At 36.7% G+C, this 25,059-nt stretch overlaps 1 protein-coding gene across 1 annotated transcript in view; it reads right to left on the bottom strand.

Annotated features, from left to right (window-relative positions):
* Window positions 1-213: 213 nt before the first annotated feature.
* Smp_176500 (mitotic and DNA damage checkpoint protein hus1,putative) overlaps window positions 214-25,059 on the bottom strand; it is a gene marked incomplete at both ends in the record, with an annotated part of 44,556 nt that continues 19,710 nt past the window's right edge. Inside the window, 8 exons of the mRNA XM_018791226.1 lie at window positions 214-248; window positions 3,083-3,395; window positions 4,930-5,004; window positions 8,408-8,461; window positions 9,771-9,861; window positions 17,567-17,612; window positions 19,525-19,609; window positions 22,970-23,107. Coding sequence (XP_018645563.1) covers window positions 214-248; window positions 3,083-3,395; window positions 4,930-5,004; window positions 8,408-8,461; window positions 9,771-9,861; window positions 17,567-17,612; window positions 19,525-19,609; window positions 22,970-23,107 — 837 coding nt within the window. The remainder of the gene's footprint in view (window positions 249-3,082; window positions 3,396-4,929; window positions 5,005-8,407; window positions 8,462-9,770; window positions 9,862-17,566; window positions 17,613-19,524; window positions 19,610-22,969; window positions 23,108-25,059) is intronic.

Raw genomic sequence — 25,059 nt, 5'->3', positions numbered from 1 at the left:
AATAATCAATAAACTGAATATAATTTAGGGGCAGTAAATCGTATAATAATAATCCACAGGTCAAAATGAGGCTTATAATAAGATGAATATAGATATATAGAATCTAATTACTCAATAGGTATACAACAAGAATATATATAGAATAATCGTCCATTAGTAGATCCCGGAAGTTACCCGTACTTATGTCTTCGCTAGGATATAACAGTTGTTGTCTTAAAAATCCAGACATATCATTTGCAACTTAATATCTGGATAAACAACAAAACAAAGCTGAAATGTAAACTTTAAGGTTTTTCCTACATTTCATAATTTACTAAGAGATTTGATAATCAATTAATTATAATAATATTTATTTAAACACATAAACATTGGTACAAGGAGGTACCAAATATATATATTTGCTACACAAATCATTCGAGTTTTTTGTGAGTGCTAGAATACTGTCCGGATGTCAAAACCGAGGCAAGTGGTTTCCTTAGGAGGGCACACCCCGAGCCTTCGACATAAAGGTCTAACCTACAAGGGAATGGAGCAACGTTAGGAGATACAGTCCCATGGTATGTGGTGACTATTAATAGGTTCATACGCTATTTGTCTCCTCCGGATTCTGGAGTCCATGTGTACCATTGGTTTGGAATCTTGTTTCTCCAATTTCCCTAGGTGGATCCTCTATATCCAACATCCTAGTTAAAGCGTCGGACATTTGCTTGTCGCTCTCTGAATTTCGTAAACAACATCGTCGCGAGATGGCAGTGAGTAGGACTTCCTTGATAGTGGTTGTATACGCGTGGCCATGTGAGAGTATTTCGAGAGGGGGAGCTGACTGTCTGTACCCTCGGCCGTACCAAGGCATTCATATAATATTATTAATAACTTTACTGCCCAATATAACAAACAAAGCATCTAATTACATAAAGTTCAAAGGATTAATGACTAATTCATCCCAAATGGTAAGGTTATTCACGATAAAAAAAAGAGATTATGAAAGATAATTATTTATTTATAAATTAGTTGCAGGTATAGTATATTTCAATTTATGATTGTCAAATAACACTAAGAATTGCGCTAACTTCTCATGAATAATATCTGTAAGAAGAATAAAATAATTTAGGAATTAACTTGAAAACTATTGTCAAATCAAAGTATATTTAAATAAATACATATCTATTGAAAGCGTGCGTCAATTGAAGCTAGACCACCATGAAAAACCTGGAAGCACTGGACGGCCGTTTCGTCCTATTATGGGACTCGCGAGTGCGGGATCGTGGATGCGCACTGCTGAGGAGTCCCACAATAGGATGGAACGGGCGTCAAACAGTGCTTCTAGGTTTTCTCATGGTGGTCTATCTTCAATTGACTCATGATTTCAACTATGAAAATACTAAATCTCCACAAAACCTCTTCTGATAATTAACATATCTATTGAATAAATGCCTTAACACTGTAGTAAATGTTTCCATAAAGACAACAAACTAACATTTTTGTTTTTGAAATGAAGATCTGTTGTATCCTGAAAAAAATTATGAATGGTAACTTTGGGATCTATTTATGAACTCATACCATGCATATATTTCTTATCTTATAATTGCTAGACAACTAAACTATTCATATTCATGTTCCCCTTATCATAAGCCTTATTTTGATCTATGAACTATTATTATACGATTTACCATTCTTGAGTTATCCCTAGTTCATTAATTACTGCCTGCCACATTCACAGCCACATTTGGCTAAATCTTGTACAAATGTTATTTCCCATTTTATGGAACGATGTGGTCTGTTTGATTGGTATATAAACTGAGTATGTTTGAAATACAATCATTCATACCACAAAGGCTGTTCTGGACTTAACTGGCTGGGATAGGCAGAAGCAGGACCGATAAGTACTCTACAGTGCTCGTACGGTTTTCGTGTATCATTGGTCCGATTGATAAATCGCTACTCTCTGATTGGCGGTCCTATCACGTCATACGTTAACAAGGCATCCACTCGGCCACAAGTTATAACAAGATTGTCTTAATTTATTGCGCAGACAATATAGTAAAAATATATATTCACATAGTCACATTCTTTTTTTGTTCAATGTTTTTAAAATGCTACAACGATTAAGGGTGGTTAGTTTTCAGTACAGAAGGAAACTTTAGTTAAGTTGGGTAGTAGCTATGAGTAGGATTTATTATGGATGTTTCGTCTTGTTTGGAACTTGTCAGTTAGGTGTACTTAGATTTGTGTTGATTTAGACAATGAAATACGAACTTTATACCTTTGGCTTCGAATACCACTGTTTCTGGCTTAGATTGGGTTGTCACCCATCAACAAAGCAGAGAAGCAAAACGATTAGGGTAAATGTGAGCATAATCCAATGAAACCCTCAGCGCTTTAAATAAAGGACAGGGAAATGGTTTTGTGTGCGATACATTCTACGACATTTGTTACATTGTACAATCTGAACAAAAGAAATACGATTCCCATCGCGGTTGACAACATTAGATATATATACGTCAGGGGACAGCTATGAAGCTGCATTATAATTATGAAAAGTTGATTTAAGGAGTTCACTTCACCATTGTTAGGCAGATTTAGATTATTCCTCGAAAAAGCCCAAAAAACACTGGGAAACACCTTATCCAATCAGCATTGAGTAGAAGTTTCTCAGCAACATGTTGAAGGTGAAGTCATGTGTCATTTCTGATTGGGTGATTACATATCCTGCTACTATGTTTAGTGGGGTTCCAGTACCTTCTAGAAGCCCAAGGCCATTTGAGATGCTATAGATTCCTTCGATTTTCTGTACACAAACTAACCTTGGAGTAGACCGTTCCTTACATATTTCGCGCTTTTTTCTCTCATGATCAAAATATGTAGATTTAACCTGAGGGTTATAAGAAGTCTTTAGGAAACTTGTTCAGTCAGAAAAATGATTAACTACTGAGTTCATGTACGACTTCACTTATTTCGACTTGGGCAGTCAGAGGATACGTTTAATTTAGAAAACAAACAAAACTGTATTTCCACTTTAGTATATCAATATGCATTCGGATATGAAGTTGTATTGGATGAAAATAAGGAAAAAAAAACTTACTACAAACAAAACAAGATGGTACAATTCTTGGACTTGATAATAACTGACCAATACGTCGTAAGTCTAAACTAATTGACACTAATTTTTTATTTGGATCTTCATTATTTATCTGTTTTGAACTATCCAAATCAACATTGTTTGAATCCCAAATAGTACTACGAGCTTCATCCATTGAATCGTTAATTTCAGTTGAAAATGATTCTGTATTCATCCAACTACGTGATTTTAAACCTCGAAATGTTAACTTAACAGAAGCTAACGTTTCAACATTAACAGCAAAATTTAATTCACCTGAACCATTTGCACTGATAATCTTCATAAAAAAAATGAATATAAGAAATATGTAAATGAAGTAAACTATGAATTTGAAAACCCACATAGAATCTTGATGCAAATATCTACATTCAATTAGTATTGTTTGTTTGAATCTTCCCATCGATGTGTTAAGACTGCAACTGGTCAGTCTCTAATTGGCATATGTGCATACTGTGCGTATTGCCTCGATATAGCCTTAATTCACAAGCATGGTAAGCAGTGATGGATAGTGGCTAACAGTGGAATCCAGTTTGACGCGCGTTTCGTCCTATTTGGGACTCGTCAACTGGATGTACTTGCATCTCAGAGTTGATGTTCACTCTGGGACTCGAACCCTGTAGCTTTCGCTTCAAACGCCATCGCGTTATCCACTCGGTCTACATTCTCTCAAATTATGTGAGACACCATAACCGATTTCGAATGATTTCTCTGAACATCTACAATCATGAATTGAATCGTGAGCCCTAACCAACTGGTCTTCATTTTTGTATACTGAACTCAATTCAGTAGAAAGTACAACTGACTGATACCATATCTTGATCTGGTCAACAGGAATGAGGTTTTTGTTGTGAAGTAGTGCTCTGCTGGTTGAGACATTCGAGATTCAACCACCAGGACGCAGGTGTGGGAAACCAAGTGATATTGAAGTGGAGGAGGACACAGGTGGGGACAACCGATTATATTCAGCACAAAATTACAGTTGCTTGATAAAACAGAAAAAAACATATTCCAATACTTCATTTGCAAAATTTCCATTAATTGTCTTAGACTTCATTGTTCCTGCATTTCCATACCAACTGTTTTCTGTTCCCGTTCTTCCCTCATCGATCTTCTCAACCTTCTGCTGCTACACATCCTATTGCTGACTAGCGTTATATACTACTTATATTGATATAAGTAGCACACACCACAATATCACTTATTAATATAGCACATAGAAACTACGCTTTAAGGCTTAATACACGAATCCTCATTAGAATTTGTTTCTATCATTCAGTGACGATAACAACTGTAAATACATCTCAGTTCTACAGGAAGCCAGTTGCTAGCAGAATAGCTCAATGGCAACTTCTCTGATCGTGAAGCTGTGACACGGGATCGAATCTGGGAGAGAGCTTAGTTCACCCAAGAATACAGGTGCACCTTGATGACGAGGAGAGGACACTACAAAACTTAGGTCTAGAGTTTCGTGTTGATTAATCCCAATCACACACAGATTTGTAGTTGATAAACGTCAACATAACACAGACTTGACGAGAATATGCTCGAGACTAGATGACGTCGGAATGCGATAAATGGTAAATTTATAACCAAGCAACTAAAAAATTTTTATATAAAGTTTATAGATCCACATGAACGGTGTTTGCTTTATGGCATATTTACATTCCTCACTACAAGTTGTGTTTCGATTTGGGAATCAGTCAAGTGAAATAGTTTCTAGGAGTACTAAGACGAAGAAGACTTATAATAAATGAGGTGCATTACTGTATTTCTGTTTCACAGAAACAATAATAAAGATATTAATTACTTACAATAAACTTTGCAAATTTTTTCATACGATCAACAAATGGACGTAATGTTTTCACTGGTGGAAAGAAAATACTCACCTAAAAATTTGTGAAAAATATGAGGAAGTAAACAAACTAGTTGATAATTATAAACAGATTCGTAAATTCAAATAAAATGTTGATAAGAGATGTATTATCATATTAGTTTGGATTTAGAGACCGTCTATCAACAACTCCGCGAATGACATCTTTAAGGTCAGGTTATCCAAACTGCACTAGGCAATGTAACTCGATTGTAGAGGAGTGCCCAAGAAAGGATTTGAACATCCTTATGAGACGCCAAAGTCGGAATGGACAACACCGGTTGTCAAGATATCATAGGACGACATAGATTGCGAGAAAAGAACATAGGTGGTAAGAAATTTGCAAATTTACGTGTCTTCAACAAAATGATTATAAGCAGTACTATATTCCCCCAAAAACGTACAAAGCTACATGGATCTCACCGGACCACACTACAGAGAACAAGATAGACCATGTTTGCATCACGTGCGAACCAGGAGAGGAGTTGACATGGCTTCAGATCACCACCTCATGGTGGTTGCCAGGATCAAACTGAAGCTAAAGACGCACTGGGCAAATTGCATTAAAAAGGTTTAATACAGCCTTCTTTCGAAATACAAATAAACTCAAAGAATTCAAGATAGTTCACAACAACAGGTTCAAAGCCTTACAAGATCTATTCAAAGAAGAAGGAATTACTATGGAGGACAACTTGAAAGGGATCAAAGAAGCACTAACCTCAACATGTCAGGAGGTTCTTGGCTGCAAGAAGCACCATCACAAAGAATGGATCACTATGCAAACCGTTGGGAAGATTAAAGAGAGGAAGAACAAGAAGACAGCAATTAACAATAGACAATCAAGACACAAACTGTATACATAGAAGCAAACAAGTAAGTGAAGAGGAGCATTAGAGCCGACAAGCGGAAATACGTGGAAGACCTATCAACGACGACGGAGAAAGCTGCAAGAGAAGGAAATATCAATAAACTATATGTCACAACAAAGTGACTGACAGGAAAATATAGCAAACCAGAGAGATCTGTCGATGATAAAGAAGGCGAGTCAAACACTGAGATTCAAGAACAGAGGAAAGGGTGGATAGAACACTTTGAATTAATCCTGAATAGATTAGCTCCATTGAATCCAATCGACTTCGGAGCAACACACACAGACATTCTTATAGCTATCACTCCATCAACGACCGAAAAAATTAGGATGGTCATGAGATAAATCAAGAGTGGGAAAGCAGAAGGACCTGACAATATACCATCCGAAGTACTGAAGTCAAAAATAAAAGTAACTGCGGACATGCTTCACGTTCTATACAGGAAGATTAGGGAGGAAGAACAAGTGTCAACGGACTGGAAAGGAGGATACCTCATCAATATATCAAAGAAAGGAGATCTGAGCAAATGTGCGACTACAGAGGCATCAAATAACTATCAGTACCAAAAAAAGTTTTCAACAGAGTGTTGCTGAACTGAACGAAAGATTCGGTAGATGTTCAATTTCGAGGTCGACAAGATGAATTCCGTAAGGATGTCTTGCACAGACCGAATCGCGACACTACAGATCGTCATTGGACAATCAATTGGATGGAACTCGTTACTATACATCAACTTCGTTGACTATAAGAAAGCATTCGACAGTGTGGATAGGAGGACCTTATGGAACCTCCTTCGAAACTATGGTGTACCTGAAATGATCATCAACATCAAATGGAGTTTATACGACAGGCTACACCGCAAAATGATGCATGGAGGACAGCTGACAGACTCAGTTCAAGTGAGGACTCGAATCAGACAACGCTGCTCACTCTCTTCCATTCTCTTTTTTCAAGTGGTTGACTGGATTATGAAGACCTCAACATCGGAGTGGAAGCACGAAATACAATGGACAGTTTAGATGCGACTAGACGATTTGAACTTTACAGATGACCTGACTCTACTACCCCATATACATCAACAAATGCAGGTCAAGACAACTAGTGTAGCAGCAGCCTCTGAATCAATCGGCTTCAACATACACAAGAGAAAAGCAAGATTCCGAAATACAACACAGAGAGCACTAACCCAACCACACTTGATGGAGGAACTCTGGAAGAGGTGGAGATTTTCACTTATCTGGGTAGCATCATCGATGAACGTGGAGGATCTGACACAGACGCAAAGGCAAGGATTGGTAAAGCAAGATCAACATTCCTACAGTTGAAGAACATATGGAACTCAAAATAACTGTCAACGAGTGTCACAATCAGAATCTTCAATACGAATGTCAAGACAGTTCTACTGTATGGTGTTGAAGCTTAGAGAGCTACTACAGCCGTCATCAAAAACGTACAGATATTTATGAACAAGATACTCAATGTCCGTTGTCTGGATACAATCAGCAACAGCCTACTATGGAAGAGAACAAACCAACATCCAGATGAATACAAAATTTGGGAAAAACTCTGGAGGTGGATAGGAGACACATTGAGAAAATCACCAAACTGCATTATGAGGCAAGCGCTAACTTGAAATCCCGAAGGCGAAATGAAAAAGGGCAAACTAGAGAACACATTGCGTCGAGAATTGGAGGCGGGAACCAAAAGGACTTGGAAACAACTGGAAAAGAGGGCTCAAGGTAGAGTTGGCCGGAGGATCGTGTACGGTGGCCTATGCTCCTTCACGAGGGGTAGTAGGAGTAAGGAAGTAGGACGAAACGTGCTTCCTGAATTCCAAAATTAGCTGCTACTGCAAGATACTGTAAGCGATTGTTTTTATAGTATGAAATAACGTCGGCTACAAACTATAGATCATGAGGCGACTACATTTACACCACCTATGGAAAAACTAAGATGTCTGTCCATTTGTAATGCCCAAATATACTGTGAATTAGTCTGCTCCATAGTTATGAAACATATCTTATAAAAGTGGAAAACATAAGTAAGTTAGAAGAACTTGATAATATATGTGTGTCATTCAAATCCTTATTTATGTATTATGGAACTAATACCAGATATTTTAAAGATAACCACAAGAATTCAGATAGAAACGATAAGTTGAATGATGAGGCTGTAATCAGTTATTGACACTGGTGTTTGGGATATGATGTTGAGGATGTTGGGCATCGTACTACTCTATCACCCTGTGCTGGTTAACGTGGAAGTAAATAAGAAAGCTAGTAGTGGCTAGCCAGAACTTCAGTTCTAGAAGTTATTGAATATTGGTCTAAGTTATATCAGTCGGGAAATGCATATTTCTCTGATCAAGGTCAGAGAGATAATTGTAACCTATGGCTAAGTAATACAAAAGTAATTTTTATTTTTGTTATGATTAACTACTAATCAATAATGGTACATTTTTTATAGATGAAAACTTGACTTCATTATGACACTTACGTGAAAATCTGGATCTGGTGTCTCAACAAATTCATCCCATAAACGTGGAGGTACAACTTGGACGGGAATAAAATGCCAAACAGAACGTGGATGGCCTGTAACACTTGACTAAATGTTTAGAGAAAACAAAAGTAAACATCCAGTTGTAGTACATGAAGATTTTTAGTTGAAGACAAACACTAACTCGAATGATATAAGAATTGAGGGTGTATAATTCAACAGTTGTATCTTATTTACGGTTAGACATGAAGCTCCTGGATTGAATCCGTAGACAGTTATAGGTATGCACTGTTGAAGATCCTCAAACAAGATTATGTGATTTAGTTTACAAACAGGGTTCACTGTGTTGTGTATGGTTACGTATTGACTCCGGAAGCAAGATGGAGTAGCACAAAGTATGCATCATTCCCTATATAACCTTTTAGAGCATAGTCCCCAAAAACCGAGAATACAAGTAGAATTCATAAAGTTTATTGCAACTAGAACCGATGATGGGAAAGAGTAAAATGCTTACGTAGTTTCTGTTATATCTTGATAAACAATTCGGTCAAGTTATGGCAATTTCTAATTATGAACAGGAATCAATGGGAACTCTGGTAAAGCTGTACTATACCACCGAACGAATTTCAGGATCACGGTGTATAAATCGAAATAGAATCAAATATGAATGTTACAAATAAGGACTAAGAGTTAGGGGTTAAGAATTTCATAACGAACTAAGATTAATTAGAGTACAAGGTTAACAAATTTCATGCGGGGGTATAGTAATGCTTTACTCCAAACTCAGTAAGTACAGTCACTATGACAAACAACCCTTCAACATTTATCTCTCAAACAAGAGGAAGGAGACAATATTGTAGAAAAACTTAGATATCCCAGACCGTAAGACGATAAAATTAGCAAACAATAGCTAATCAGATAACAGCAAACGTCGTTGCGGATAGATGAATTAGAAAAGTGGTATCGCCGTTCTCCGTAGCAGCTAGGACTACCCTTTGCAAACAAAAAAAACTAGACAGCCGGAGATCACCTTATCAGTTTCACGATCTTTTGAAGGAAGTTTGAAGATCAGCCAGTACGGATGGGCTATCGGGGTACCAGATCTAACCATACGTATGCGATATAAAAGTTTCAAATTAGTGATTAAAAACAATCACTTTTTGACTGGTTTCGTTCAAAATTCTGAAAATTATTACATATATTAACAAGCTTCAATTCTCAAGCATGGTAAGCAGAGATGGATAGTGGCTAGCAGTGGAATCCAGGACGCGCATTTTATCCTATTTCGGACTCGTCAGCTGGATGTACCTGCACCTCAGAGTTGATGTTCAAGCTTCAATTCTAACTAAATATGCCAGTGGTGACAATGCATCATCAGAATTAATGGGTTTTTATGCAAGATTTAAAAAAAACCAACCTGTTCCAGTTCAAGCGCTAAACAAGGAGTTTTACGTCTAACTAATTTTATTTTCAACCCAAGTAGTCGACACACTGATTGATCTAAATTACTAATCATTCCTGTTACAGAATTGGATCCAATACGAGATTTATTCACTGATGTATATGAGGTCGATGTGGAATTTGAACCATATAAAGGATTACGACCAGATGTAGATTGAGTATTCGGACGAATACAATGCAGTAAGTGATCAATAATTAATTCCAGGAATATTTCATCTTGATCCGGTGAAATTCCTTCACATATACGTTCAGGAAATAATATTGCCTAAGATTAGGTAAAAAAACGCATTAGAAAGAAATAACGTAGAATTTCAAAAGCAAAGCTGATGTAATTTTTCAATGTTTCTAATTTTGTATCTACACAGTTGTGATCGATTCTGCACCATGCAATTCAAAGACTTCAAACACTGATTACGACAAACAAGCGAGGCCCAACCAGGTAGTCTTTACATAAGAAAATGGTTTGAACCAACAGTCAATCGCTCTATAGATTGATACCAAATTTTGGTTTGGCTACTCCCGACTTTGTCTCATCCAACACCTTCACAAGATAGCATCGGTCGTCTAGGTACTCGTTGATTGGGCACACATAACACATGTGCCAACCAATTCATATGATAAACATTCACTATCTCACCAGTTGATTTGCCATATATACCGAGTACCAGGTGACCGACCCCAGAATTTCTCACTTAGTGGTCCCAGCATACGTTAGCGATGCTTCAAAGATACTTGTAATCGAATACTAGTGACCTACAGATATTCTCTATCCTCAGTGCCCGTGTTTTACATTCATAAATTAGAACGGAGAGAACTGATATGAAGTAAACTCATTCTTTCCTTGACAGATGGATATGTCGTCTACTCCACACGGCATACAAGTCGATAAACGATAAACCAGCTTTCTCTATCTGTCCAGAGATATCGTCAGGCAACAATCAATCATGACGATTCTTTTGCATTTGTTTTAATGAACATTTTCTCATCCCATCTTAAAAGTCTTTTCACCCCATTCCTTCCAATTAAATGAATAAACAATATCAAGGGTAGATATTCTCTTGATGTTCACTTTTTCTACCAATTATGTAAGTGAATAGCTTACAAAGCAGTAACCTTATCGTTCCGAATGTGTCAAGGCTATCGATAACTTGATGTTAAGTAAATTGTATCTGGAAGCTTCCCAATCGTTTGAAGCGTCAAAGAGTGTTATCAAAGATTACGATTGAGCAACATAATGCCATTTCGCCATTCATGATTTTAATTTTCGTAAGAGGCTCAATTTTCCGTCGTATCGTTATTTGCCTCTTTCATATTTGTACTTAATATATCCTTCTTTTGCTATTAATCATTGATATCCTATTTCTATTGTACTGAATGGTCATCTTCTACTTTTTACGAATGGCATAGATGTCATGAAACTTAGTAATGGTTATTCAGCGGACTTACTATGTGGCGCTGTTGATTCATTTATGTATTTGTTAGATCATCTCGAATCTCTTTCCTAATAGTAAACCCTAGTGTGTTTCCAGAAATTTTCAGGAGCTCAAGGTCATATGCAGTTCTATAAAGACCCTCGTTTTCTGTACATAAACTAACCTTGAAGTACAACTTTTACTCACAATTCACGGCTTCTCTACAGTGATTCAGCCTTTGACCTTAAAATCTGATCCACAAGGCAGTTGAGCATCGTGAGGAGATGCAGTCCCATGGTAGCCGGTGACCAACGATGGATTCATACACCATTTGTTCCCTCAGGATACTGGAGCCAATGTGCACCATTTGTTTGGAATCAGGGTTTTCCAACTCCCCCAGGTGGACTTTCCGTGTCTACCAACCCGGTTAAAGCGCCGGACACTCGCTTTTCGTCCTCTCATTTTCGTAAACAACAGTAATGCCACGAGAAGGCAGTGAGTAGGACTTCCCTAGTAGAGGCTATATATACGCGTGGCCATGTGAGAGCATTTGGAGAGAGAGCGGACTCTTCCCACTCTCGGCCGTACCAGGGCATTTGGGGGATATTTTTGTACTATGTGTTGTTAATTCATACCAACTGAAAAAAGAAAATTAATTTTCTTGTGTAAACAAAAAATTGCATAACTTACAAGATCTAAATCACACCATGCAGTTACTCCACCAAATACAGATCGTTCTTTAATAATAAATGATAATTGATTTTTGTTCAAATGTAAAATCACATTTTTTGCTAATCCAGCAATCATCTGAACAATATCTGAAGGACAGTTTTTAAAAACAAAAAAAGGCGAGACCATAATTTATGGACGAGTCAATCAGAAGCGTCTGAGGGATTTCAAGGTCACAGCGCCAATTTCAGTACCTGATGTTCATGTACAATCGGTTCACAGAGGATTTTAGAGAAAATGTGACAACTAAGCGGTTACAATAAAAAAGACTACTAAGAAGTTCCTTTATTTGTAATTTTGGTAATCAATTGACTTGTAGACTTTGTGCAGGCTACCCTGATGATGTTATCTTTCGATGTAATATATGTTAGCGGAAGAAGTCTGCTAGAATAGGAACTTTTTTCTCTCGATCCAGATTGGGACTAAGGCAAATTATAATAATTGCCGCCAACTGTATAATAAAAGCACCAGTTTTATTGGTTGCAATGATCGCAGATGTTACTGAAGCTTCGGCTGTGCAGTGGTATGAGTATTGTAGGGACGTATCCATAATAAAAATGATAAACTTACACAATTGGAGTACATACAAACAATATTGAAGCTATGTGGTCGAGGCTGAGCGAGTCTTTGTGACCTTATCATGGCCTGAGAGACCTAGTGTTATTTAGCCATATGGATGAGTTTCTCTACCGTTTGCATTACGATTTTAGAACCTTTGAACCTCTTTCTAACGTTGACAAGTTTTTGGACCATGCAAACGAAGTGTATCCACTGTAATTCTTTGGTGTTGTATATTTTTACTCTATGCTGTCACCTGATTGGCTAATGTTTCTGACGGTCACTTGAGATTAGTTCAAAGGTCGTCCATAGGTTCTAGTCTATAGAGTATTTCGAGAGGGAGAGCTGACTCTCTGTATCCTCAGCCGTACCAGGGCATTTAAGAGATCTCGGCTAAATCAGAATGTGGATTAGTCAAGTTCGCCGCAGTATACAAATAATAAGAAATAGAATTAACAAGATAAATATCAAACATGTCGAAATAATAATGACAACACCAATGATAGTAAGAAAGATTGGACATAGAGAATACATCTCTATTGTATTAAATTTGATGTATTTAAGAAACGAGATTCTAGAATAATTATTTGATATGAATTTACGTTAAACAAGACATCTTGAGGGGGGGGTAGATCAATGGAAAGCAAAATTGTATCTGAGTAACAGGTGTATAGGGTATTTACAAATACGTATTTAAAAAACAAATTAACAACAGACCATGATTACAAAACAGTAGTAACATCAAGTTTCAATTTCACATGAACATCTGATATGATTCAAGCGCCTTTATAAAAAAACTGCTCAGAAATATCTGATAAGCCGTGTCATAATTGAAGATGACATTATTGGTGAGACTATAATTTATGGGCGACGTTTGAGCAACGCTAAAATGACTTTGGAATGTACACTTACTAGGGTTAAATGAAGGTTATAGATTAATGTGAGGAACTAGGATTAGAATTTACAGTTGTACGTTAGGGTTAGGAATTAGATTGATATTTTCATTACGAACTGACATTAGCTATGATACCAAAATGATACTTAACCAAATAAGTGAATAAATTTCGCGCTGAAATTCAAAATCTTAAATAATGATTGGTGTTGAGTCGGCTTCCGGAGAACTTCAACGGAGCCTCCAGAGGCCCAAAAGGAGCCGAAGAGCCCTAGCCAATTAGAGTATGATGGAACATTCTAGAATTCCAACGTGGCGTGCTACTATTGATCGGTAGCATAATATGTCGTTAACGGATTGGCTGACATATGATGTTGATTTAACAGACGCTAACATCTATAAATACCCATGATTTTCTGTACAAGAACGAAACTTGGAGTAAAGTATTTCCTCTCGTACTTGCGTCTTCTCTCTGGTGTTCAAGTCGCTGAGTAGTTCTAGCCTGTGGGTTACCAGAATAGCTTAGGACGACGAGACGTATCAATTGGTTCATCCATAAATTATATTCTTCTCGCCACATTATCTAATCTATCAATGTAAACTTAATCATAGCAGAACAATAGGGAAAACAATCCCCAAACACACACACACACACTGGACATTTAAAGAGAAAAAATTGTAAACTCACTGGAAAAATTTTCAATACATCCAGGATCATTTGTTTTGATGCGGAATTTCATTCACAATTTTGTAATCAGCTATAAATATACAAGATAAGTAGTTAATAAATTACTTTGCACATAATAAAAAATAGAAGAATCAAATGTGTATTCCGATGCAATGACAGATGTTGTATGTAAATAATTACATCCAAGTCCATTTGAAACGAAATGGTTGTTGTTGTTATATGAGGTGCTATCTAGTTCCAGTCAGTCAGTCACAACGTAAAACTTCATACGTACGTACGTACATCAGTTCGAGTTGCCATACCACTTTAGCACAGAGATGCAGTTGTTGATTCAAATCCCATAGGCGTAGAAATAATAAGAGTATAAGCATTAATGTGAAAGATTAGGGTTTGAAGATGTTATTGAAGGAGTATAATATAGTGAAATAAATTTGAAAAGAGAAAAAAGATAGAGACATGAAGAATTCAGAAGATTAGAATTTGGTAGAACACAAAGAGTGGATGCACTTGAGCCATGTCATTCAAGGTCTCTAACCATCGACTGCTATCATCTCACGGATCCCAATCAGGTAGTCTACAACTACCAACATGGCTCAGTCCACTTGTCAGCGACTTCATGGATTTATGCCACGTTTTGGTCTGGTCGCTCCTAGCTTTCTTCCAACCTACTATCTAGTTTAGATAATATACACACTTCCAACGCTTGAATGGAGTAATAAGATGGATTAGAAAGATATCAAAAGAAAACTTATCTCCATATAGAAAAGTGTTGACCCACAATTACACGACTTTTTAAACAATTTTGAGACATTGACTCGCTCGGTTTATTCAACACATTAAGTTTTCAAATTATTAAAAGAAAATTTATCAGTGAGTATTCGGTCTGTACAAACAAAAATTAGGATACAACTGATTCATCAGCTAGAATCATGTACGATGAGAACTTTTAGATTTTGATAAACTCAAGAATCACAATGAACAAGTGCCCAAAAGTACCATCAGATGTTTCAGTTTTTCTGAATAATCTATTCTAAACCATTTTGAGATGATACGACAAAGGTTGAAACTTTGAAATGTAGCGTACATTGTTCCGTCATTAATTAACTATTAGAAGCCTTGTAGGTTATACATGCGATGAAACAAATGAAAGCTATTAGTAGTTAGACAAAAAAACACTTATTCAAAGTAGAATATATATGCATCATTTAATTACAAGTAAAATTTTTCGAGAACAAAACCCAGTAACCTTATTAATAATAAAGATCAGACCCTAAGTTTCTGAAGTTCAACCAGTAATGCAAGTGAACATTTACAAATGATAATAGAGATCATTCAGAAGGGGTTTTGTGGAGATTTCAGTATTTTTCATAGTTGAAATCATGAATTAATTGAAGCTAGACCACCATGAAAAATCTGGAGGCACTGGACGGTTAAGTGCTCTGGCGCGAGACTGGTAGGTCCTGGATTCGAATCTCATGAGTGCGGGATCGTGGATGCGCACTGCCACTGAGGAGTCCCATAATAGGACGGAACGGCCGTTCAATGCTTCCAGGTTTTCCATGGTGATCTAGCTTCAATTGACTCATGATTTCAACTATGAGAGATCATTCAGTTGTCATAAAATAGAGACTATATTTATCAGTAATAATCCAACAACTTGGTCTAACTAGCCATTAGTTTAATATATGTTGTTCTTGAAATATGTTCAAACTATGCAATTAGACTTAACTGTAGCTGTATTGCTCAAATAGACAAATGTTTGAAGCAGTATACAGCAACAGATTGAGTTCAAAAATGAAAAAAACTAGTCATTCGGATAGTTAATATTAATGAAACTAATCTAACAGATATTAAGTTATTTATTCAACTATAAGCCATATTACTTTTGTGAGGTCCACTTGTACCATTGGTGGGATGTTCAAACGGAAGAAGGTGAAGTAGAGTTTAAATCTAGAACATATTAGTTGAAAGATAAGAGACCTATGCATAGAATATCTGATCTATGTTAGGGTACATAATAATCACATTCAAAATATTTCTAACAATCTAGTAGGGAAATAAGAATGATTTTCCACAGTCTCCAATTTACTTAATGATTTGACGTTAGCTAGAGAACTGCTATTAAGGTGTTTCTTTCTTGTTGAAAACTCTAAAGAATCGGGCACACATCACATGTGGAAATAATCAAGTTGAAAGTCAAACGATAACCCACTGATCACACTGGATAATCTGACTAAATTCTAATATAAACCATTCTAGTCCAATGTAATAATCTAAAGGTATTGTGTTCGATGGCAGATCTGAATTTCATGTCTTTGATCTGCAGTGAGGCTTTACGTACTCATTACGGAGGAATCACAAACTAGAAAGAATTATATTTCGACAAATCAATTTGTGATGACACTCAACTTCTAATTTCGCAAAACGAATTGTTACGATATATGCAAGAAAATTCTACTTTAGGGTTTGGTTGAATCATCCAACAAGATTTAGACGATTTAATTCACTGGACAACACATCAACTACTCAATTTTTACTTATTTATGAAAAATGTTATAAGCCGTAAAGTTGAAACACTGATCATACTTTGTTTATCCTAGGCAGTGAATAGTAAAAATTTCATTGAATCATAGTGAACAACAATAGGGTTATTCAAATAAGCATAGCCCCCAAACGCCCTGGTACGGTCGAGGGTGAGGAGTCAGCTCTCCCTCTCGAAATACCCTCACATGGCCAAGCGTATACAGCCACTACCAATGAAGTCCTACTCACTGACTTCTCGCACCACGGGTGTTGTTTACGAAATTCAGAGGACGAAAAAAGAATGTCTGGCTCTTTAACCGGATTCGTGGATACAGGGGATCCACTTAGAAGAGTTGGATAATCCTGGTTCTAGACCAATAATAAACATGGACTCCAGGATCCTGAAGGAACAAATGAAGTATGAACCTATTGTTGACCACCGACTACCATGGAACTGCATCTCTTAACATTGCTCCACTGCCTTGTGGACTAGACCTTCAGGTTAAAGGTTCAGATTATGGCCCCCTAAGGGAACCACCTGCTTCGGTTTGGCCATCCGGGCAATATCACAACCCACACACAATTCGAATGTGGCACATATCTGTTTACTGCTTTCTTGTGTTTGAATAAATAAATAAGTAAATAAACAAACATATGTCAAAAATAAAACAAAATAAACAAATCTATACAGATAACATTTATTGAACAAAGAAAAAAATTAATCAAAAGTACATTACTGAAGAAGAAGAAAAAAGCACAGGACGAAACGCTAGTTACAACTTCTTCTTTTCAAAATTAAAACAAAAGAAAATTTATGTACAATTAATAATAATAAAGAAGAAAAACAAAAACAAAACAAAAACAAAAAAATAAAAAAAAACTAATTAAGATAATGCAAAATTATAATATGAGAATAGAATTAGATGAATGTATGTTTTACTTTAGTCTACATTTCATAATTTGTTAATGCTAATAATTTGGCTTGAAATATAGAATCTATAATAAAGAAAGATAAATTGATATAATGAGAATATGAAACATATAAAAGATACAAAATTGATGAGGGTTAAACAATTATGATGGATAGTGGTTAGCAGTGGAATCCAGGACGCGCGTTTCATCGTATTTGGGACTGATTAGTTTCAGTTCTAAACATCAATGAGAAGATTCAAATAAGTAATATTAAGTGAATTTAAACTTCACTCCATTGCACAAGCAAGTGTCTATCAGGACTCAGTAGCTGATTGGATAACGCGATGACGTTTGAAGTGAACGGTATTGGGTTCGAGTCCTAGAGTGAACATCAACTTTGAGATGCAGATACATCCAGCTGACGAGTCCCAAATAGGATGAAACACGCGTCAAACTGGATTCCATTGCTAGCCAATATCCATCTTTACTTATAATGCATGTGAATTAAGGCTATATCGAGGCAATACGCACAGTATGCACATATGGCCAATAAGAGACTGACTAGTTGCAGTCCTAAACATCAATGGGAAGTTTCAAACAAACAATACCAAGTGTTTTTCTTTTTAAATAATTTACTATAACCTCATCCTCAAATTATTCAATGTGAATGGTAAATTATAATGTTTATTATAGATTTAATAGTTGAATTCATAAGTCAATTAAAACTAGACCAACATGGAAAACCTGAAAGCATTGGATGATCATTTCGTCGTAGTATGAGATTCCTTAGTTGTCCAGTGCTTCCAGGTTTTACATAGTGGTATAAGTTTAATGGACTCACGAATTCAACCAATAAATTATAACGATCTCCACAAAACCCATTTCTGATAATAATATAGATTTGTTAAATTCAGATGACTTTATATATTATTTTGGAATTGTTACTGTTATAACGTTCAGTTCTCCTGGTCTACACGAATCTGACATTAATTTATCTTAGACGAATATCTACACTAGATACCTTTCAGTGTCTATTCTAAAGAACCGCAATACAACTCACATTAGGAACACGTGATTAGCCTGACTAGAACGTAAGTATATTTTCACACTATTCATGTATTATTAGTGTAATTTTTTTCTTATTATCGAATCAGTTCACTTAGTCATAATACATTTACTCACTGAGATAATATGTATGTATATAGATTGAGATTTTTTTACAAGGAATGTATGGATAATGAATGTAGTGTCAATAACATATGTATCATCGTTTCTAATCTCCATCGAATGTTCTGGTACAGTCGAGAGTGGGGAGAGTCAACTCTCTTCAAATACTCTCACATGGCCACACGCACACAACCATTATCAGTGAAGTCCAACTCACCGCCTTCTCGTAGCGGGGTTGTTGTTTACGAAATCGAGAGGATGAAAACCGAATATTCAGCGCTTCTACAGGTTGGTGAATATAGAGGATCCACTTAAACGAACCAAAAAAAACTCTGATTCCTAACCAATGGTGCACATAGGCTCCAGGATCCTGAAGGAACAAATGGAGTACGAACCTATTGTTGGTCACCAGCTGCCATGGGATTACATCTCCTAACATCGCTCCACTACTTTGTGGATAAGACTTCTAGGTCAAATACTCTGAATGTGACCTCCTAAGAAAACCGCTTGCTTCGGTCTGAGCAGCCTGGAAGTATCCTATTCCCCCCAAAAAAATTCTAATGATTTATATAAAGTATACATATTCTGATACCCCTTTGCACTAGTGTTTACGCGTTTAAATGAATAAATTAAACATATCATATACATGCAACAATTCAAATTAAATTTTAGCCAAATTTGTACCATTCCTCCCTTCTTCACCCTAAACAACTACTCTTGATCAAATCCACTATTCAATAATTGAGAAATGAGAAATTGGCCTAAAAGTGTCAAGTTGTAAATAATGAAATAAAAAAAAAAGAAATCCAATAAACTATAAATCAAATACCTAAAATCCAATTTGGTTGAATACAGATTTTATTTAACATATGACAACCGATAAGAATGGTAGCTTCTGTTTTCTTATTGGTAAGCTAAAAAACAAAAGAAGAGGAAGAAGAATAAGAAGGACTAATATAATATAATTTTATCTGTAAAAAAACCATGTCTTTATTGTGTTTTGCTTTAACTATATGACACAGACAATGATGTAAGGAGTTTGGCATAGATGTATGTCAACCGAATGGACTATAATTTATATTAGCACATTAAGAGAGAAAAAGAAAATTAGCAAAGCGAAAAAGTGTAAATAATAAAAATTAAGACTTACTGACTTACTTACGCCTGTTACCCTTCGCGAAGGAGCATAGATAGCACACCAGTTTTCTCCATCCAACCCTGTCCTGGGCAATCCTTTTCATTTCTTTCCAGTTAATATTAATCCTTTTCATATGTGCTTCTATTTCCCGGCGTAATGTATTCTTTGGCCTTCCTCCTTTCCGCTTCTCTTCCAGATTCCAAGTTAGGGATTGACTCGTGATGCACATTGGTGATTTCCTCAATGTATGTCCTATTCATATTCAACATCTTTTCTTAATTTCCTCTTCAGCTGGAAACTGGTTTGTCCTCTCCGATAAAATGCTGTGGCTGATAGTATCCGGCCAGTGAATGTTGAGTATTTTGCGTAAACAACTGTTTATAAATACTTGTGCCTTCTTCACGATGGATGTAGTAGTTCTCCACGTTTCAGCCCCGTACAGTAAGACTGTCTTGACGTTCATATTGAAGATTCTCACTTTGAAGTTAGTTGATAGTTGCTTTGAGTTCCATATGCTCTTCAATTGTAGGAATGTGGCCCTTCCTTTGCCAATCCTCACCTTTACGTCTGCATCAGATCCTCCTTGTTCATCAATGATGCTTCTAAGGTACGTGAATGTTTCCACCTCTTCCAGAATTTCGCCATCAAGTGTGATTGGTTTGGCATTTACCGTGTTGTATTTGAGGATTTCGCTTTTTACTTTGTGTATGTTGAGGCCTACCGATGCAGAGGCTGCTGCTACATTTGTTGTCTTCGTCTGTATTTGCTCGTGTGTATGGTATAGGAGGGCTAGGTCATCTGCGAAGTCCTAATCGTCTAATTGGTTCTGAGATGTCCATTGTATTCTGTACTTCCCCTCAGATGTCGAAGTCTTCATAATTCAGTCAATCACCAGAAGAAAGAGGAAGGAGGAGAGTAGACAGCCTTGTCTGACTCCGGTCCTCACTGGAAATGCATCTGTCAGCTGTCCTCCATGCACGACTTTGCACTGTAGTTCATCGAATGAGTTCCGGATCATGTTGACAATCTTCTCAGGAACTCCATAGTGTCGAAGAAGTTTACATAATATTCTCCGGTTCACACTGTCAAACGCCTTCTCATAGTTAATGAAGTTGATGTATAGCGACGAATTCCACTCAATTGATTGTTCAAAGATGATCCGTAGTGTCGTAATTTGGTCTGTGCACAACCTATCCTTACGGAATCCAGCCTGTTGATCTCGAAGTCGGGAAAAACTGAAATGGGAAGTATTATTACCTTCGTTTAATGGAGACAGATTTTGGTACAGTTCTGTAACACTACGACCACATACTTGATTTAGAGCTATTTCTAGAATGTCATTGACGTCAGTATTTAATAGGAGTGGTGAGATCGGATAACCCTGCATCATCCCGCTACTGCATTGGATAAATGGAAAGACGTAACTGTATCGGGTCCAATATGTACGGAGGTGTTCCACCATTTGGGTGAGGGTGAAGACAAGTTACGGAGATTTTACTGATTTTAAGAAATAATTATGGATTGTTCAAGGGAAGGGAAACAAAAGCAATAATACGATGTGGTTAAATGATGGATGTGTACGAGACCGGATCGTTAATGTGAGTCTACGAATGGTTTTAAATTAAAAACAAGACCATTGAGTGTTATAAACAGGGCATGCTTAAATACCAACTTATTAACCGAAAAATAAGCATGATAAATTGTCACTGAAGATTGGAGGAAATCAGTTTGTGCGTCACTCATTCTTCAATCAATTAGGGCCCCATTTTTTAAACATTGTTTACAGACGTGACCAACACAATCACCAGCTAAGTGAAGACTAGCCTACTCCCCTCACATCATTATTTTACAGGTTTCCCACAACCTAGAGTACGAGGGAAATCAATCGTTTGGAAGCAATCGAAGATCGATATATACCCAAATTATTGAAAAACATTGCATACATACGGTTGAATTCTTCTCAGGAATTTTGACAAATCAAAATTTTCAACAGATTATAACAATATTGATATATGTAATATGTTTGTACTTTGACACACTATGTGTCTTTCTGACGTAAACCAGTGGAATCAAGAATTTCCAACTCTCCTAGGTAGATGTCCATACACACCAACCCGGTTGAAACACCGAACATTCGCTTTTTGTTCTCTCAATTTCGCAAACAGAATCCCAATCATGAGAAGGCAGTGAGTAGGACTTTCCTGGCGGGACCATATGAGAGGATTTCGAGAGGGAGAGTGAACTCTCCCCATACCATCAATTGTACCAGGAGCATTTGGGGGCTTTTTACAATATGCATTTGATTTTACATCAACCAACAATTAGTTTGAGGGACAAATTTACACGGGAATTTATTAAACCATTGAAAAGTATTCAAGATTAAACAAAGAAAGTCAGGAAAATAACGTGTTCAATATGGAAGCACCAGATACATATGCGCCTCACAAATCTCATTCGATTTGTGTGAGGGCTGTGATACTACCCGGGTGCCAAAACTTCCCCGAGCCTTTGACCTAAAGATCTAACCCACAATTCAGTGGAGCATCGTGAGGAGATGTAGTCCCATGGTAGCTGGTGACCAACAATTGGTTCATACGCCATTTGTTCCCTCAGGATACTGGGGCCCATGTGCACCATTGGTTTGGAATCAGGGTTTTCCAACTCCCCTAGGTAAACTTGCCGTGTCCACCAACCTGGTTAAAGCTCCGGACATTCGCCTTTCGTCCTCTGAATTTCGTGGACAATACCCGTGGTGCGAGAAGGCAGTGAGTAGTACTTCCCTGACAGAGGCTATATACGCTTGGCCATGTGAGAGCGTTTGGAGAGGGAGAGCGGACTCTCCCCACTCTCGGCCGTACCAGGGCATTTGGGGGCAATATGACTGGGAGAATATCAATCACACTAACTAACAAAATGCGGGCAAAGAAAATGGTGCTGTGAAATAATAGTTACTCACGAGTAATATATTCAGACAAATGATAGACCTAGATTATATTAAATTGATACGACAATAAGTACTTTTTACGATTTAGTATCCACAGTAATTAAAACGACATTAGTAAACTAAAAATAACGAATTTAATGATAAGATCCTACTAAGTAAATGAATATTGATTGTTGTAATAAATACACTTACAACTGCACCGCCTAAATTCAATAAATTGACAAGATCTTGACGTGGTGGTTTTGTATCTAAACCAACATAAATAATACCGACATTGGAAAATAATCTATTCATATTTTGCATACGTGATAAACGAGGTAATCCAGGAGGCTAAATGAACAAATTCAAAGGAAAATGAAATATATATCTACAGCTTGTTGGTTAAATGAAACTGATCTGCGAATTTCAACAATCAATTGACTTTGTTAATTTAATTTACTACTATTGTGGTGTGAGCTACTTATATCGACATAAGTAGTATATATAGTGAGTAAGGAATAGAATATCTGACAGCAGAAGATTGAGAAGATCAAGAAGAGAAGAATAGAAATAAAAAGCAATTTGTGTGGAAATCCAGGAACAATGAAGCCTGAGACAATTGAAGAACATTTTGCAAATAGAGTATCATAGTATGGTTTTTTATTTTACCAAGTAACTCTAGAGACTAACTCCTAGTGAGAAGATATAATTAGTGAAGTTCAACTACTTTGGTTGTGCGATATATGTCAATGACAATGGATTCTGGTCCTGCAATATCATGAATTGATTAATATTATAAATGTAAATTATTGGATATTAATTCAATGGTTTGAAAGTTAAGTGTCCATCGTTAAGTTGGAAGGAATTCGACTCAAACCCTGGAGAGTTCGCTGGAATACAAATGAGATTTTCCTTACTAGATGAAACAGGTTCTTGATGTAAACTACATATCCAACTTCATGGGTATGGTGTCTTAGTAAGAGCAATAGCTTAGTGAAAACAGGACTTGACTTTCAACCGTTTAATAACAAACTTTTATCTAGCCCCTAGGTGGATAAAAGCAAAAGGTATTTGCGTAGATGTGAAGCTTTATCATTATCATTAACGTTATTATAGTGCATTTTGTCCCATCGATCGTTAAACCGAAAGCACTATTCTAGTAAAGATCCTTACTCTGAGTTAAGTAGAATGTAACTGTTATTTCAGTGGACAATCAAAAAATATTCAGTTTTATTAACATAATAGGAATTATTAATATTTTTGGCTTGCTGTTAAGCCTTTCATATCCGACTCAGTTACTTTTATTGCTCAGTATTCTTTGAACGCTTTACTTCACTCGATCAGCCCGCAAAATCAGAATACCAATTAAACAAGAAAGCATAATATTCCAAAACAAAGGAGCGAGTGAACTAAGTCAAAGTTGAAGTTACAGTTTAAAAAAATGTCGGTATATCCATAGTCTATACATCGGAAGGTTCTACACTCTTTTCAGTTTATCCATTGGTGTTGATTGGCTAATAAAAAGAGCGAATCTAAGTTCTTCAACGTGATCTCGCATAGAACATTCCTTAATCTAGTCAATGGCTTGTTAACACATGTAATCTATTTCTACTCCAAAGAAGTGTTGTTTTACTGCTTAAAGTAATGGAGCATCGTGAGGAGATGAAGTCTCATGATATCCGGTGACCAACGATTAATTCATACGCCATTTGTCCCTTCAAGATACTGGAGCCCATGTGCACCATTGGTTTGGAATCAGAGTTTCCAAACTCCCCTAGGTAAACTTGCCGTGTCCACCAACCCGGTTAAAGCGCCGGATATTCGCTTTTCGTCCTCTCACTTTCGTAAACAACACCCGTGGTGCGAGAAGGTAGTGAGTAGAACTTCCCTGGTAGATGCTATATACGCGTGGCCATGTGAGAGCATTTCGAGAGGGAGAGCGGATTCTCCCCACTCTCGGTCGTACGAGGGCATTTGGGGGCAAGCATTCATATGTCAGCAATCAAATTTGTAGATTTCAACCTAGCTCTGACTATTCTGGTTTGATTAATAGAATAATTATCGTCACTACTCATTAAAGGAAATTAGCATCTTGAAACCAAGTACATGAACTGATAATATTACATAATTAAGAACGATGAATAAATGGTTACAACTGTCTGATCCATGGGTTTCAAAGTCTGCATCTTAGATATATTGGTGTCATTGCTCAAAGATTAATGCACAAATATGTACTTGATTATTTAAATATATCAGATTTAAGTAACTTATGAGTCAATTGAAGCTAGACGACCATGGGAAAA

Source organism: Schistosoma mansoni, assembly GCF_000237925.1.
Source record: "Schistosoma mansoni, WGS project CABG00000000 data, chromosome 3 unplaced supercontig 0141, strain Puerto Rico, whole genome shotgun sequence".
Taxonomy (NCBI): domain Eukaryota; kingdom Metazoa; phylum Platyhelminthes; class Trematoda; order Strigeidida; family Schistosomatidae; genus Schistosoma; species Schistosoma mansoni.
The sequence above is the reverse complement of the archived record's forward strand: the minus strand, read 5'-3'. Positions and strand labels throughout refer to the sequence as shown.